Here is an 18,775-nt window from a genome sequence, read left to right as displayed (position 1 = left end):
TTACAGTACGACAGTGCGTACCGTAGTGGAACCAAGTAAGTTTCACAAAGGCGTACGTGGAACAATTACAGCATCAAAATACAACACACACAATTTTACACGATCCGTTTTGTCTCTTATTTCATATTTCAGAACTTTTTCTATCAGTCTCAACTCTTTCAGTGTAAATAATTACATTTACTTGGAATTTAAACAAGTTGTCATTGATTAGTTGTAGTGGTATGTACGTACAAGAAAATCCATTGAATTTCTTGGACAACAAGATCCCCTTCATGTAAAAAAGCTGAATGCCAAGAACAGCTGCTTAAGGTCTAAACTTTTCCTCCCTGACCCTCAGTTGATTTTATTGTCATGTTAGATTCTTCTGTCCAGTCCCGCTCGTGTGATCTTTGGTGAACGCTTCCTCTGTGTGGACACACACCAGTTGGCCAGCCAGACAAAAAGGTGTTACTGATGACTGTGTCCAGCAATTGAAACCATTCACTGCTTGGCCCCAATTCACCTTCTTTCTCAACTTTATGGCTAATTGCCATAAAGCTCCTCCCTCCCGAATGCTCCCAGCCCCCCAGCAGCCTTTCTCCAGGGGCTTTGTGACACGTTTCAATATTCTCGTTGGACTGTACCCTTTCAAAGAGCCTTTTTCTATAACCTTGTCTTTTTCAACCAGCTCGTGTCAGAGTTCATCAAATAAACGGTCTTCCAGACTTTTACACGCAGCGTCCAACCCTTGGACGTTTTACGTCGTAGTAAGTGGACAAAGTATGCGGCAAAAAAAAACAATAAAAACATCCATCAATGTCCTCCCAGCTCCATTTAGGGCGGCTATGAGCGATGTTCTGCTCGGCACGTTGATGAACTGGAGAGGCAGGAGACTGTGAATGTTTGTTTATGTCGAGTAAGGATTTGTCAAAAGGTTTATGTCATTGCTTGGCAGTGGTCTCCCTCACTTTGTACTGGGTGGTCTTTGTCTGTTTGCATCCGTAAAGGGCTTCGCTCTCACTCTCATTTGTCTCTTATTGATTGTCTAAATTAGGTTGATGAGAGGCCCACCTATCAGGTGGCATATTAATTGGGTCAGGCTGGATCTTATAGGAAATCCAAATAATGGCAACTCCAACCCCAACACTGACCCTTTGTCCTCTGAACACTCTCTTTCACCAATTAGCCTCACGCTGGATGCTCTGCTTGCCACCTCGGCCGACCGCGACCCTTTTCACAGTCGCCACCCGCATTAGCGTGTGCGTGGGACATGGAACGGCAAGGGTGGCAAAACATGATGTTGTCGCTCTTCAGCAGAGTTTGCGTATGAAAATTTAAATGCGTTGGGCGTTTTGTTTAATATAAAAAAAAAATGAAGTCATGAGGATGACTTATTCCGAAGCAACAATGAATAGTATTGCAGTTGATAAGCATATTATTTTGTTGACGTTCATTTTGTTAATCTTATAGAAAATATTTGACATGCTCTGAGCCCAAAATGGATATAATCATGAGATAGAGTAAAAAAAAAAAAAAACTAACCAATAGATTTGGTTCCACTTTTCATTTTTTTTAAATGGAGGAGAGCAAAACTTTTGCATCCAAAGTTAAGACACAACAACAAAAAAACAAGCAAGGAGAGAACAGCAATCCCATAAGCTAAATAAATGATTTATTGTACAAAATAAAAATGAAAATAAACAACAAAAGGCAAAATAACAATTGAACAGTTATTCATATGCACAACCATTAAACTACAATATTGGGGTGATTTATTTCAATCTATACAAAGAATGGCGGAATGGAAAAACATTAGAAGCGGTGAACCTGTCCAAAACATCATAAATGTCAACATTTGGGTTGTGACTTACATAGAGGCTTTTTTTTTTTTTTTTTTTTTACTCTCATATATTTCTATGAAAACACTTGCACACGCACGCCAGTATACAAAGACTACATTTCAAAATAGCTTGAACAACAATCAAACCATAGCGGATACAACTAATTCCATCTTTTGACCACACAGTCATCCTGTCAGTAAGTCCATTCCAAGCCTGAGAGTACGGGGGACCCTGTTTTTTTTCTTTTTCTTTTCTTCCTACTCTTTTTGGGGGTCGTGAGGGTTCATTTTCACAATTGAATCCTTTTATTTTCTCTTTTTTTTCCTTTTTTTTTCATTTTTTCAAAATCAAAGCTAAAGTGAGGTAGACAGACTTTGTAATGACTATGAATAAATATAGACAATTGACCATTTGACTCTTTTCCAACCCTCCCTTTGAAAAATTCTAGCATAATTCCTGCGATAAAACAAGTCACAACACTCAACATGTCGTCTTCTACTTTGGCTAACGATCCCTGGATACTCCTGGCACTCTTACGCGGGTGCTTTCCCTTACAAACACGCACAAAAGGCAAATAAGACTCTCTAAAGTCTCCCTAAGTCTACAATAAAGTAGGTGGATGGGCCATTTCCAGTTAAAGCATTCTGTATAATCGTCGACGCAGACTTTTATCACCCGAGGTTTTTGGAAAGGAGACCTTTCAGGCCGCGGCGGCTGGCACGGTTCGGGGGTTCCGCAATGGATCCAATGTATGTATGGCGTGGACAGGCCCCCGCTTCAGACACAAGCCAGGACGAGAGTGATAGCATCAAACAACGAGCGATAACCTTTGCTAATTCCTCTGCGCGCTTCCTCGGCAGGAGCTCAAATAGTTTCTTGGAGGCAACGCAGTCCGCTCAAAACACAAATAACACTTTACCTCCTCATGCCATAGTGCAAAATTTATTGTTGGTCAGGTAGAGTGCCCCCCCAAAAGTTTTTTTTCTTTCTTTTAATATGTACATATATCATTTATATATAATAATGTCAGAAGGCTCTTCCTTTATCCAACAGCATAGTGCTTTCGTTTACAACAAATGGATATCTCTGCTAGGACATCCAGGAGACAAAGACACACTTTGAGCATACTACTCTCTACTGTATTCAAGCACTAACAATAGCAATTCTTCACGATCAGAATGAGCCGGGAGGGGGGCAATGACAGGGATGGTTCTGTGTGTGTGTGTGTGTGTGTGTGTGTGTGTGTGTGTGTGTGTGTGTGTGTGTGTGTGTGTGTGTCTGTGTGTCTGTGTCCAAAATGCTTTATTCCCCCTCTTCACTAAATGGCAGTTAGTAGCATGCTCTACATTGTCTTTAGCTAGTATTGTTTTGGAGTTGGATCCCTTACCAAATTGATGACATGCGATCACTGTATTACAACGGTCATAGATCAATGTTTTTTTTTGTTGTTTTTTTTAATTTATCTTTCACTGTCAATTACTACTTTGAGCACATGGACATTTTTGGTTTATTTACATCGGGTAATATCTATGTTTTTCTCTCTCTATATATATATATACATATATATATATCTGTATTATTTTTTTTAATCAAGTTCAGTTAGGCCCGATATGAATCATACCCTGGCCAAATGGTGACTTCAAGTAAAGTGCAACGTTATCAACTGAATGGTTATCTCTTGGGCTTTAATGACAGGCAAGAGTGCAAATAATTTAAATGAAAATCAAAATAAGATTTAGGTCCTAAACCCCAACACACTACAGTCTTTTTTGCTAATGCCTTGTGTCATTTGCAGCCAAAAGGTAGTCATTCATTAAATAAAAATTCACTTCCACTCAGAGTTGTTCAGCGTATGAATCATTTTAAGCCTTAACTGTACATGCCAAGTAGCTGCTTTAGCAGAAATTGCTGTAGTTTCCACTCTCACTGTTGCGTTTTTGGAGTTTTTACAAGACTCCAAATAAAACAGATCAAAGCTGCAGCGAAAAGAGTTTGTAGATAGGCGAGAATGTCGCACTAAGGTGTCATAAATAACGGGTTTGCTTTTGGATCTTTTCAAAACGCTACATTTTTAAACATCTGCAAACAACACTAACGTTGATTTCTAAGACTTAACTGGGTTTGCCTCACATTTTTGTTCCTCACTCACGCACGGGTAAGAATATAAATCGAATGTCTCGGAACTTGACAATGACATGAAAATGCTCCAGTCTCCTGTCATCTCCATCCACTAAACATGGACATTTTCACAATGATGCCATTAAAAACACAACAACAGAAATCAAACATTTTTTTTTTCTTCTCTCTCTCATGTTCGTCCGAAGCCGCGTCGCACGTTTACTTAATGTAGTACTCTATTTCCATGGCTACGTCCCCCCTTTTTATGATTCCTATTTCACGCACGCAGAACTTTTTTTTACAAGTTAGAACCATGTGAATTTCTGGAAATGGAAACCCTTGTTTTGTTTATGTTTTTTTTTTGTCTGTTCCCTTTTTTTATATCTGCTGCCAAGGAGTGGATTCTGGTGCCAGGAAAGAGAGAAAGAGAAAGAGAGAGAGAGCTCCATTCGCATTTGGGGTGGTTTGATGGAATGGTGAACGTGCAAAAAAAAAAAAGATGTCATGCCCGCAGCTTAAGAGCAGCCACATCGATCCACAACCATCCCGGGAATCTTGCCGTGGATGATCTGTTGCTTATCGTTGAAGTAGAGCATGTTAATGGGCGACATCTTGGTGGGGGTGCAGCAGGGCCCCGCCGAGCCACGCGGGTTGGCGTGCTGCACCAGGTGGGTGTGAGGGTACTTCTGCATGAACATATACTCGCACTGTCCCGAGCAATAGTTGGCTTTGTAGCGCTTGGGCGCAATGATCCAGTCCCAACCGAAAGCCTCGAAATCCACCGTCAGCGGGTAGCGACAGCAACGGGATTCGGTGGAATGCTCGTCGCAGTCCAGGCCCAGGTTTCTTCGAGAACGTTTGGTCGTCTCTAGAACCTTCACTTCCAGAAACGGCTGCTGGAAACAGGGGGACGGGGGACACGTAAAAGGTGGTTATAAAGGGGGTGATGGATAGATAGGTGAAGATTATTTACGACAATAACATGGTGTAATGGCAATACACTAAAGGATGCTTTACTTCTGCTGTGTCAATATGCCAGAAGGCTGTCTATCATCTCTAATAATTTCACTTAAAGAGTTTTCAATCTATTTTTCTTGGTCTCGTTTTATTGAGAGCACCACAAAATGTGGCATTTAATGAGGATGAGTAGACAAAATCATTTGATTTCCAGGCCATTAGTACATTTTTAAAAGCTTAAACTGTGTGATGCCAACTAACAACAGCATTTCATGCTTTTCATGAAAATAGGCACAATTGTGTTTTTTTTTTTGACATATTTAACTTAGCAACCAAATTCAATAAATTAATATCAGTTTGCTTGCATGTAAACTATTGCAAAGCATTGAAATTAAGGCACAATATATCTATTTTGTGCAAAGCTGCCTTCTTTTAGTCATTTCAGCTGCACTCCAATATGTTGTTGATATGGTTAAGTGCGTTAAGTGTTTGGTGGAACTGATTCATTACCGGGAAAAACAAGTCTATCTGTCATTAAAGCAGAAAACATTTAAATTCAGCTTTGATGGACTGTATGTTTGTTTGATTGCCATTATTTGGCAAGACTTTTGTAGTAGTCAAACAATAGGTTTGTTTGTCAACAGAGTATTTGCATACGCAATATTTGCATTGGATGTATTTTTCTCGCCACGTGGGGGCAGTAAGAACAAGTCACAACAAATTGGTTTTCAGTTGAACACTTTAGTTTTATGTAGTTATGCTTGATGGGGATCTCTTGTGTGCCTGGGACAGGTCTGAGGGTCCTTACCAGCCCCTCCTCCCCGGGTCGCAGCGAGGTAACGGCCAGGTCATTGCCGCTCTCGTCAAAGGCGTTGATGTCGATGCCCCAGTTGGTGTGGGGCTGCTTGAACCAGTTCTGCAACACGTGCTTGAAGTCAATGCTTTGCCAGTGGCCCACCCTGGAGTTGAGCTCTATCTTCAGGGAACGGATACGGATGTGTCGGCTTCCCTGGTCCGTCACCGGCTTGAGCCGCAGGATCTGCAGGTAGACGGTGGAGGTCTGCTGCAATGGCCGCAGGTATACCCACAGCTGGGCCTTCAGAACCTTGGTGAACATGAGTTTGGGGCTGAACTTGAAGAAGCAGCAGCTCGGTTTCCCGTTCACTTGCACCAGAGGCTCCGCTGTGAGGGGAAACACAATATTGTCACGTTTGTCCTCCGATTTTCAGTCGGCGGGTTTCAATGTGTACGGTTCAAACTATACAAGCAGGATAGACATGGCTTAGTGGAAGACTCAAAATGAGTGGTGTCCAAATGCTGAGCTAAACAAAAGATCTACCTTATCTTTTTGTACGCATGCACTGAATAAGGTTGCAATTGTGATGACAAGGTTGCAAATAAAGAAATACAAAAAATCAATTTGCATATTAAAACAAGAATCTGCGATGGTGGCCAGTGGCCAGATGGTAACCTTAGATTCCCTTGGGTCAGTTTTAATGAAATGCTTCTACCCCTACATTACAATTGGCAAAATTAAGTTTTTTTTTTTTTTTTCTCTCTCCGTCAGCAAATCTACTTTGGGTCAGATTAAGGTGCGTGTCAAAGAACACGAAGCGCGAGCTGAAAGAAGCAGATTTATTCCTGTCATGATCCCCTCGTGTTTTCTGCAATTGGCACCACATGTCAAATGTGCACAGCGCTTCATTTACATAGACCTCCATCTGATATAATGGCAGCCATCCATTGCATTCATACATTCATTTCCATGTAAAGTGTTCATTTATGAAGGGAAATTTATTCCGCTTCTATCAGGAATAATAATGTGCTGACGGAATACAATGGAATATGTTATCTTTCCTTTTGGCCACGACATATTTGGCATTAACACCAGATGTAAGTGAATAAACTGTCACGTACTGTCATGTGTTAGGCAATGGACTGTTGTCAGATGAAGAAAAGACAAAACGTGCATGGACTTGTCAATCATTGCTCAATAGGAGGTTGCTCGGGCAACCTGCAAATGCTTCCTGGGTCAAAAGGTTATTTGGCACCTCAGCCTAGTTAAGAAATGGGATCAGGGGTCAAAACCGTCAGCCTCTTTACATCTGAGGGGTGCTGGGGAGGGGTGACACCTAATAGCCAGATTGAGTTTGAAGGTCAAGGTCGACCCTATGGCGATGCTAATATTCTTTCTTCGCAGTACGCCTTTTCAACAGAGAATCCTTGAAAATGGGTGGCGCACAACTGTGTCCAATAGGAACGGGGAGGCGAACGCTGAGCTCTTTTTGTTTCGCTTCTTTTTTTTTTTTTGTATTTTTACGCTGAACAAGTAACATCATTGAACTACGGCCACGAATTGAAGAATATGAACTCACCGAGGTACCGGCCAACGTTGAATAAGGGCCAGGCCGAGGGGGCAAACGTGGTCCTTCGGGCCTGTATGTCCAGGCTCAGTCATTAGCGTGTGTAAATAATACACTGTCTCACGGTGGACAAACAATATGTTCCTTTTCGGTGGCTTGCTGAGGTCACGGTAATTAACGTGTTTGCTCATCGGCACGGAACTACGAATGAATGATTCGGAGCTTTGCTTTGGCTTTACTTCCCGATGACCAGTAGTTGATTTTCATCGATGTAGGGAGCCAAGTCTTGATTTGGTTGACGTTGTGAGGGGGCGAAGGGAAAGAAAAGATATCATTTCTTTGTTTCTTGAGGTTTTCTGGCTCAGGAGTAACATAAGAAGCCCAGGTTAATTAGTTGGGAGTTTTATTAAACACACGTGCCCAACATATGAGCAATGTCACTTCAAACAATGACTTCATTGATGAATTCAATTTGTGCCTTTATAGATCCTGTAAGTGCGCTAGTAGGAGGAGGGGGAGAAGGAGGAGGAGGAGGGATGCCTCCAGCTTTATTACACAGCACATTTTAGCTGAGCTGTTTCACTCGGAGAAAGCAGCAGTTTTGCTTGTAAAGCACAGAAAACCAGCGGGAGACTCAAGGCCTTAAAGCTGTTTTTCTCGTGCTGCTGCAAGTCAAATGTCACCTCCGTTTCATTCCACAAATCCAATTAGGCACTTTTCTTTTCATATATCATTTTTTTTATAGGATCAATGTTTGCATTAAGCTCCATTTAAGAAAAAAAAAAGTATATCAGGTGTTTGTGAGTGGCTCTTTATAATTATGCCCTTTGAGCAAGAAAATAGCAATAACATTATAAATCTTAGGTTGTTTTTGTGATTTTTCAAAATGACCAGATTATTTCTTTTTCCTAAACATAAAAAAAGAATACAGGTCTTGCAACAACACTATTATGGTCTAAATGAAAATATAGAAGAAGAACCTACTTCCTGAGATAACATGCTTAACACAATGAGCATCCCACAGATCCTGATGGAAAAGACCAGCTTACCAGTGTGATTTTTTTCCCATTTGCATATGGCTAAGAACTGGAGATCTAGTCGACAACTCTCTAGTATGAGCGTACTGTTTATGAGTATTAAATGCCACTCATAAGTCATCAACAAGTGAAATGTGTCACCATTTTTTACTAAATGAACAACAGAGGATTAATACAATTTTGCTTCTTGGTACTACATGACAAGCTGTCATATTAAAAGAAATATGTGGGTTTTGGTCTTGTGAAATCCACAAATTTGCCACAAAAGCTTGACGGTAGAGACTCACCCTTATTTCTGTAAATACCGTAACATGTTTCAACGCGGCCGCATTCCGCCCTCATTGAAGTTGCATATGTTTTTGCTAAAGTCTTGCTATCAAGAATATTTAAACACTAAATAATAGAAACTTGTCCAAGAATATTTCAAACTAAACTCGTAAGACTCACACAGAACCAAAAGTATTAAAATTGTACAAAAAAAGTATTATTTATGTAATAATAACGATGACATAACGGGAAGGCAGGAGCAGACAGAGGGCGTATAGGAAAAAGTGTGTTTAACATGCGACATATTGGAATACGGGAATGAAAGTGGGCCAGAGGAGAAAATAATTCCCTAAAAATATGAAATTTTACCATTCAAATTCAAACAGGACGTTAAAGTCCCATAGGGTCACTGAATGAAAGTAAATATCTTACATATTTGTGGGATATATGGGCACTAAGCGGGGGACCCCCTGCACTGTATTATAAGGCGCACTGTATTATAAAGCGCACTGTATTATAAGGCGCACTGTATTATAAAGCGCACTGTATTATAAGGCGCACTGTATTATAAGGCGCACTGTCTATTTTGGAGAAAATTTAAGACTTTTAAGTGGGCCTTATAGTCGTGAAAATATGGTAAAAGGATTTAAAAAGTTTTTGGGTATTCTTTTTTTGGTCTATTTTACAGAAAAAAGGACCCTGGGTTGCTGCTCAGTGAAGTCCAATCTATCAAATTCAGTAAAGCTGATAGTGGGACACTTTTTTTTTAACTTCTATTTTTGTGTTACCTTAAATCTAAAAAGAATGTTCCCTTATGGCCTGATCATCCCCTCCCCCCCTTCTCCCCCAAACTAGGACACTGTTTTCCCTTTATATAATGTTTAAATGTCAAGAAAAGTATTAACAGATGCTGTGTTTTTCCAAAGGAAACAGCCTTGTTGGCCTTACCTACTACCCATGTTTCATTACAACAGCAGCTTATTTCCCCGTGGTATAATTGCAAAATATGCAGCGCATGAATTTTACTGCCCAAGCACAGCGGGATAGCAGGTAAGCCTATCAAGCATCTGGTTCAGTCCCTGGGTACCTGTGACGCATAGCCCACGGCCATCTATATGTGCAAGTAATGGAAGACGTATACTAGAACATAAGGGTTTATTCAGCGAGCTGTCCATTTTAATACGAGACAGCGGGCATATAACAAGATTGAAATAACCATGTGGTAGCAGTGCAGCAGAGAAAGCGGAGTGATGTGTTAAACTGCAGTTATTGGCTGTTTGGAAGGCACTTCTTTAAAGTGGAGATTTTATTGGATATTTGATATTAACACTTGAGAAGATCATTCTATAGCTACTTCATAAACGTCACATCAGGTTGAAGTTAGTCATTCTGGCCATTACAGGATTAGGCATTAAGGGATGAATGAATTTCATATTGATTGTATATTTCCATCTTTTTATTCAAGGGGAAAAAAATGTGTTATTCCAGCCATTCACTTGTGAATTACACAACATGAAGCAATGTCTAGCATTCAGGTAAAACTGCAATGCAAAATGGTCATCCATTGTTTATGACCAAATGGACAGCACGTGATGATATAAATCTAAATAGAAGTTGCATTTGCATTTATATATGTATCTATATTTTCTTTCCTTAATGGGAAATGCAAATGTGCCATTTTGTGGCAAGTGTGAGTTTGGCAGCCGTCATGTTGAATAAATGTGACTCTAGGGTATCCCCACGCACCTCGGCATATTAATCATCGTGACACGTTCACGACCCTTCTAATAAGACAGGGGCCACGGCGTACCCCCCAAACATCCCATCCTACCGCAGCTCCACTCCCTCTTTGTCTCTCGGCCGGTCCCAAGGGACGAGAGAAGGTGGTGGGGGATGCCGAGCTTGAGCCGCTAGTGGAGGTGGGGGTGTGTGTGCGTGTGTATGTGTGTATGTGTGTGTGTGTGTGGTGGTAGTGTGAAGTTAGACCCCCTCATTCAGAAGCCCTCCCTCGGGACAACGGCAGGCACAAGACTCCTATTAGGACTGAGCACAGTAGCCCCCCAGGAGCAACAAAAGACACCTCCTAATGCTCCCTGTTCTAGCCGAGTGCATACAAACACGCAGAGAAACGTCGAACAACACAAACACGCAACATACGCTACGCCGGAGTACCAACTGAGTCAAACGACTCCTTAGACTATTGTTTTTAGAGCCTCTTTTGGATGTGTTTTTATTTTAAGGCCAAGGGACAGCTCTGGTAGGACTTAGGGGGGGATGGCGGGTTGATTGGGCAGGGGTAGAGGGGGTGGGGGGTAGAGTGCAATGAACTGCAATAAGGTGGACAGCTGGACAGCAGAAAGCACACTATACTCTTGCTGCCTGTGTTTGGGTGCTTGGCGTTAATGTCAGGTCAATGCTCCATTTCACCAACTTTTTTACATGTTACACTAAAGCCTGTATATACAGTAAAGAAGGGTTTAAACAATGGTATACCCCTATTTCAAGGCACTTAAAATAATACAGTATTGGGTACAATGTGTGTTCTGGGGACATACTCAAAATCTTTAAATGTTCGAATCGACTATATCATTGGGAAGAATATCGGATATGGCTGTAGTGATAAAAATGTGTACGGAATTTTGGACAAGGGCAAAATAGAATACTGTTACTTATTCATGATAACCTCTGGGTGTAAGTTGAACAAATATAAATGAATGTTTTCAAATTTGGCCTGGCCATGAAAGATTTAGGACTTAAATACATTATTTTTAAACTACTTTTAGCACTAATTTTAGACTCGCTGCCACTTGCAAGAATACTTTTTGTAGTAGTAAAGAAAACAATTCAATAAAAACATGAGATTGTTTTGTGAAATGATGCCTTTTCTTCTTCATGTTCTGTTTTTGTTGTCTCTAGACTTACTATAGCTTAAACATAGACATAAATTCAGTCATAACGATGAGTACCTATGTTATCTTGATTTTGAAAGATTGGGCCAACACCATTTAAGGTGCACATTAGTAATCTTCGGCGCAACACTGCACATTTACATGAGTTGCGCAGGACCTTTTGGTACTTGATCCCACCGAATGTAAGAGTTAACGATATATTGACATGTGAGCCATATGAAATGTACAATGTACATTGTATATGTCAAACTATCTCAAATCTCCTGTGTGATGTGCTGATAAATACAGCAAACAGCTGCCTGCTTTCCATTGCTTGTGAAATGGAGCTAATTAAATTTTCATGGGATAAAAATGAGGTAATCTGCTGTTAACTGTGCTTCCTTCCAACACATTTGCATCCCCCCACCCCACCCTCGAGAGGATCCAACATTATGCCCACACTGCATTTCCCCCGCTTAAACGCCTCTTAGTTTTAATGGATTCTGCCATAAAACGATGTCTTGCCCATGCGACCACACAGAGGCGAAACGTATCCATCAAGAATAATCCCTCCGTGATCTCCATTTTATCTTCTCACTCCTCCCACCACTCCCCTCTTCAGCCGTGTCCCAACACGGGGCTTAATTACTGCTCTGAAGTAATTATTTCCTTTATTAGTGAAACGAAACATCTGTTTCCAGTCTTTTTTAAGTGTACCTATAAAACCCTTCCATGATTTCTGTCCCTTTAGGATAGAGCCGGGCTGCGTGTTGCTCCCCGCGGACTGAGCGCCTTCATTCCTCCACCCCCTTTCGTACGCACAGCATGAGTCAAGATGCACCTAATTCCATCGCACGCTTCCGAATGTTCCACCGAGGAGGCGAGCCAAGGCCGCCAAAGGCGCCATTCCTCTCCAATATGTATAACAAACACCACTCCTATTTTTGGCGTTACGCGCCAAAGCGACGTGGCAAACACGGCAGGCGAACGCGGCCTGCCGGGACCGCTGCCAAAGAGCGTGGGAATAGAGTCGGGATGGAGTAGGCGGTGGGATTCCAGAGGTTCAGTGGAAATTCTGTCCCTTTATTAATAGATTTTCCTCCCTTTGAAATTTTATTAGCCGTAAAGTTGACAGTACGTTGTGCAATTTCAACAGTCCCTTCAGCAGACCTCTCTTGACTTTGGACTACTTTCTAAACAGACAGGTCGTGACACCCCGCCGGCCAAACAAATCAAGGGCAATCTTCTCCTCGGGGTGCCGCCGAAGGATGGCGGCCACCACAAGCAAGTGTCGTCGTCAAACTGAGACCTGGGTGGAATAAATAAATGTATAAAAAGCTGACATAGTCAGCGACTGGCCGCAAATAGTGACCGGGCGGTGGAAGACTAAGAGTCCGGCTTCTGCGGCTCTGTCCTTTTAGCGCTCTCCCTCTTAATTTTTATGGTTCCTGCACCTTCAGGAAATGACCCTTTTATAGGGTCAACACTATAAAAGACTTGTTTTTTTTTGTGGGAGTGGTTGGTGGATGCTTGTGTGGTGGGGGGTAAGTGTTCAAGTTACTACCGGTTCGTCTTTGCTGCCAAAGAAAGACAAGTGATGAGGTTAATAGTCTCCTCTTCAATATATCACATAGCTGTGAACTCTGTGACCCTTTTTGTCAATAGGAGAACTTTTCTCTTGAGTGTGTGTGCGACTGGCTGTGTGTGCGCGCCCATCTCTCTTCTAGCATCCGTGTGTGTGTTGACACCAGTCCAACATTGTACACTAATGTATTTCTCTGGACACGCAGTTCATGTCGAGATGCTGGCACCTGTGTGTGTGTGTACTGAATACACCTGGCTTTCGTGACATCCTTTTGCCAATAATTTGGTACGTGGGCATAAAGGTGTACTGCAACTCTTATGACAATCTGTAAAAATTAAATGTTGAAGAAAATGCTGGGAATGCATGACAACCTTTTTTTTTTACCTGTAACAGTAGAGGAAAACAAATAAAAAGTAAGTAATTCAGACATTTGATCATCTTTTGGGCCATACCTCATGACAAAAAAACATTGCCAGTTGTCCCCATTCACTCATATTTGAGTTTTTCAGCATATCTGGAGTGGCCAAATGGCTGTGCTTGGTTATTGTCTTTACGTTTTTGCTGTTTAAAATAATTTCCCCAGTGTCAGATGTGTGAGAAATGTATCATTTATATTTTTAAATGTACTCTGAACAAGTGTTTTTCAAATAAAGGCCATTTTTGCCAGGTGGAGTCTGACCCTCTGATGTCTTTAGTCTGCACACTAACCAATTTCATTACTAGGAACAGATTTTACTTACTGATCTTACTCTGAACATAATCCCAATCTGAACACCAATTGTAATATTTAGAGGACAAAATTGTTTGCCCTCAAGCCAAAAACCCCCCTTAGGATATTATAAAGTTCAAAACATAGTTATTAAGGACAAAGCCCACTTTTAACTGCTCAGTTGGGCTCAAAATGTAAGCCAGCGACGCTCTGCGAATCGACTCTGCGGAAGTAGATGTGCGAGTACATTACATGCCCTACCACCATATAAATAGCCCTACTTTTCCCACGAAATTTCATAGCAATTAGCTACTGTGAAGCACGGACTCTTTTAAACCCCCACTGCGGCACCCACACGTACCTGGAGTGAATACTAAGAAGCAATGCTGGCAGAGGTCCATTTCAGTATGTACTGTGTGAACCCACACGGCCATCAAAGGCAGGCAGCATGACTGGGAAAGGGTGATTGGGTTTGGCGTGCGCGTGGAAGAGGATGCTGTTTGAAGTCCTTCTTATATTATAGAAAAGCAAGTTACTTCTAATCCCAGCAAAGAGAACCTGCTAAGGCGCCACAGGCGGAAAAAGAAGAAGAAAGACGACGCACTCCTCTTAACTCTTCCATGGGTATCATTGAGGAAGGAGGGATAAGAAAGGAAGTAATGTAGGGGGTAGGTGGGATGAGGGGATAAGCAGCAGATGATGAATACGCTACTGCGGCTGAAACATGACAGATATGGCAAAATGTATCATTTATGATGACTTAAGCGGGTAGAATGCTCGTGTGAATCACATAAATTGCTGCCCTGAAATTGTTTCAAAAGCGATAGTCTTATATTTCATGTCATGGAAATGATTTTTGAGTTTGTTCATGCCTTCTTATATCATTTTCTCTATATGATTTTCAATCTATTTGGATTTTTTTTATAATGTGAGCCATTTGTCTACCAGTTGTGTAATTAGACACCAGCATTTTTACAACAAAATAATTATTAAATTATTATTTACTATTAGAGCTCTATTACCATGACAGTATGACACTTTATTAATTCTTTGGACACCTATACGATATTTGCCAATATTAAAAAGTTTGCCAAAAATTAATTTAAGCACTTTAATAATCATTTTAATAACATTTGTACCTTTGCCATGTTGAAAAAAAAACAAGAAAAATACAAAAAGTATTTGCGCTTTTTTACAAATTTGTTACAATATATGAATAAAACGTCTTTTTTTTTCAAAAAGAACAGCACACCAACAATTAAAAATTTGTTGATGAACTTGAACATTAAAGTGCCCTATGCATGCACAAACTTTGTCAAAAGTTCTGGCGACCTAAAAAAGTGTCAAATTTATTTTTTGCGCAAACTTTCAAAACTTTTGGGTGTATTGCACCTCATTAATATTTTGAATAAACTTCGCTTTTGGATTTGACATGACATAGAACACATCAACATAGCGCTATTTAAAAGTAAACATTTATTTTTGAGCTGATAGATTTACTGTATACTATATCGGAGTTTCACCACCATTTGGTAAGATAAAAGCAAGCCTTAGATAGAAATAAATACATTTTAAAATGTATGAGTCTCAATTTCCAAAAATCCAAGGGTTATTTAGAGTCACTCTACGGGAGAAGTGGCAATATTCAGGGCTGTTTATTGTTTGCTTATAAAAAAAATAGCTTGACAGGCAGGTAAAAGTTCATCGGTTATGAATACATAGTGACCCATTATGACCAAGCTGGTCAATTATTCTGAAATCAATACTACCAATGACAGAGTTTGTACTTGCATGGACACGGAAAGTACTTTATTTTTTGTAATTGGGGAATTATTTTACACTGGAATGTATGTATCCATGACCAAAGCACAAAACAGTGTTATCCTTTCTACTCCTGTACGATGAAAATGGAACCTCAAGGACTTGGACTTAGTCAATAGCGAGAGAAGAAAAGGAAGAGGCTGAGTGTTTAGAGGATTGACAATGGGACAAGGAAAAAGGCGGAAAATGCCTGGAACAAATGCGCGTTCTGATTAGATGCTGTGAGAGGCACACTTGTAGAACACGTCAAACATACACCGAGAAGTACAAAGACTGTGATTCCTAAGGCACTGCAGGGAGCATCATTTTGCATAATGACCTTGTCCTTTGCTCGCGTTTCTACTTTTGTTGTTGTTGTTTTTCAGATATTCAGATTTCCATGCATATCCCAAAAATATACACGGTAGACTAACTGAACACCCCAAATTGTCCCAAGTATGAGCGAGTGTGAATAGTGGCAACCAATCGGGTGGAGCCTGCCTACTGGGATAAGCTCCAGCACCCTCATTAGCAAGGATGGATGGAAGGAGGGATGGAAGAATTGATGAGTGAATGAATGGTCAGATGAATGGATAGTCAAATACAAAGATAGTAGAGTTTAGGATGACAGTACAAGTGTCATTAAAAGAACTAGTATATACTATAAGAAGAAATGTATACATATACTAGTCATGAAGATTTGGAGCACATGGGGCCGGCCCTCCGGCCCATCTTTGTTCAGGAGCTTGTCCTAGCTGATTATTTGGGGCGTGTTTTATCCGCCTTGTGCAGAATATATTACGTGTGTAAATGTTGTTGAACCCCACGATCCTGTAGGGAAAGGTCACACACTCCCCTCGACCCCGAGTGTTTCTCCGTCTTTGTGTAGGCGCGGTGGAAAAAACGAGCTGCGCCTATAAAGTTCGCATTTAAAAAGGCAAGTACGGCCGAGGGGGGCCGCTGCTGCACGAGGGGAACAATGGCAGCTTTTTGGACACACTTTTTCTCACTGCGATGAACAGCAGGGAGACCGGTAGAGGCTCCTATAAAAGGGCGATAGAGCACAGCTGCCAGGGTTCAACAGTAATTTTATCAAATGTCTCCTAGGGGGCTTCCCCGCGGCTTATCGGCGGATTTATGGCAAAGGAGGAGAGAGCCGGCAAATTGTTCGTCCGTCGTCATAACTCCCCGCGTTTTAAAGCCGCGTTATCATTAATAATGCACTTGACATTCGGGCTGCTTTGTCATGCGTTGGCGCTCATAAACGAAGCGAAACAAGAGGGAAGCTTTCCACGCGCTCACAGCAGCAGGAGGTGGACTCAAGAGAGCAGCTGCCTGCGCCAAATGCACACACACACACACACACACACAAACACCAGGTGGACAAGCACCACCACCACCACCATCATCATCATCATCAACGCCACCATTATCATCATCTCGCCATCAGTATCATCATCACCATCATTATTGCCACCAACATCATCATCCTCATCATCACCATCATTATCACCACCACCATCATCATTCATTCATTTTCATTATCCTTACAAATGCTTGCGGGGGGTGCTGGAGCCTATTCCAGCTGACTTTCAGGCACAAAGTGGAGGCCAACATTTATGCTCACATTCATATTTAGAGCAATTTAGGGGGTGTCAAACCAGCCTAGAATGTGTGTCTTTGGAATGTGGGAGATAACCGGAGTACCCGGAGAAAACCCACACAGAACATGCAAACTCCACACAGCTAAACCCACCTGGGTTTGAACCCAGGAGCTCAGAACTGTAGGCGGACACGCTTAGTGCTCATCCGCCGGGCCGCCACCATCATCAGTATGGAAACAAAAAGTCCATCCACCAGGTCCACATTGGACCGCTTCCCAGTGACAAGGGTCATCGGCCTGGCTGAATATTGATTATTGATTGGCCCTAATCCTCCTTTTGACAGCTGCCACCAACAGCTGATTGAGCCAATGGGCCCGGCGGGGTCTTTTCGAATCGAGTAACAAAACGTCAAGAAGGACTAAAGTACCGGATGGGTCTTTGTCAAAAGAAAGTTGAGACCCCCCACCCCCACCGACCCCTGTCATAAAGTCCCCTGGCGTGTTCCAACCCCGCGGTACTCACGCTCAGAAGCCATGGTGATGACGGACTCAGTGGTGGCGTGGTACTCATCCTCCTCCATGAACTCATCCTGGGAGGACGCGTCCCCCTGGAAGTCGTGGTGGTCCAGGAGCTGCTGGAGCGGGGGCGCCTTGGGCAGCAGTTGATTGACCACCTCCCTGCTGATGTTGGGTGCCTGCTTCAGGCGCAGCTTGCTCAGGATCTGCGACTTGATGGTCTCCAGCCGCAGCACTTTGCTTTGCTCCCTCCACACGCAGGCGGAGCACTCGTGGGAACCGGCGTCCTCGTCCAGGAGCGACAGGCCGGGGTTGGTGGGCGTCTCGCTGGCGGGGGGCAGCAGCAGCAGATTGGGCTCGTCGCTCCCCGACTGTCCCAGGGAAATGAGCACCATCAAGCACAATAAGAAGTTATACCTCGACATGACGATGCGCGGACGCCAGGAAATGCAACTTTTCTCTTCTTGTTGCCTCTTTCCTTTTTCTTGTTTCAACTCACGTTACCCAGTTAAATCCCCTCGCTTGGATGGTTGTTGCGCGTCGCTCCTGTCCTCCTTATCCTCCTCCTGGCATCTCTTCCAACAACAAGAAGTTGTTTTTTTGCAGTGGGGGTAATTTAAAAAAAAATTAAAAAGTGCGTTCCAGAGTGTCTTTATTGCAAGTTGACCAAATCGTTATCAGAAGAATGCATGGAGCCCGATCACGTGTGGCAATGTGAGGGTTGTTTTGGGCGTCCTCTCTACTAGTTTCTGTCCGAGGAGGTGTGTGAGTGTACAGAAGTGTCACTGGAAAATGTGCAAGTGCGGTGAAAAAGAGGCTCTTTATATATCTCAGCTGCCCGCTGTCGTCATCCGTCTCCATTGGCTAAGATGGCAACAAAAGGCTTTTAGGTCTGTCACCAAAGTCAAGAGGGACACAGCGAAATGAGGCTCTGGCTGTCCTATAAAAGAAAATAAATATGGATAATCTTGTATTTTTCTTTTTTCATAAAGACGTATCATTTAGATGTGTTCTTTCCTTTGAGATGGCACGTTTTCTAGTTGTTTTTCATCTATAAAAGTGAACTAAATTCATATTCCCCTAGCAAACTAATATAACAAAATGCATGATGG

The 18,775-nt window shown here is 42.1% G+C and overlaps 1 protein-coding gene across 2 annotated transcripts; it reads right to left on the bottom strand.

The window, feature by feature from the left end:
- Positions 1 to 1,628: 1,628 nt before the first annotated feature.
- LOC144202649 (growth/differentiation factor 11-like) lies at positions 1,629 to 18,556 on the bottom strand. 2 transcript variants are annotated; one of them, XM_077725515.1, is made up of 3 exons: positions 17,671 to 18,556; positions 5,704 to 6,077; positions 1,629 to 4,834 (listed from the first exon to the last, which is right to left on the bottom strand). In XM_077725515.1, exons 1-3 carry the CDS (start codon positions 18,086 to 18,088, stop codon positions 4,454 to 4,456), a joined length of 1,173 nt encoding a protein of 390 aa, XP_077581641.1. In that variant the 5' UTR covers positions 18,089 to 18,556; the 3' UTR covers positions 1,629 to 4,453. The 2 variants fall into 2 exon arrangements, with proteins under 2 accessions (XP_077581641.1, XP_077581642.1); XM_077725516.1 differs by having other exon boundaries at positions 1,629 to 4,831; positions 17,671 to 18,551.
- Between the last annotated feature and the right edge of the window lie 219 nt (positions 18,557 to 18,775).

This window comes from Stigmatopora nigra, chromosome 10 (assembly GCF_051989575.1).
Source record: "Stigmatopora nigra isolate UIUO_SnigA chromosome 10, RoL_Snig_1.1, whole genome shotgun sequence".
Lineage (NCBI taxonomy): Eukaryota > Metazoa > Chordata > Actinopteri > Syngnathiformes > Syngnathidae > Stigmatopora > Stigmatopora nigra.
Note: the sequence above shows the minus strand (reverse complement) of the source record. Positions and strands in the feature narration are given on the sequence as shown.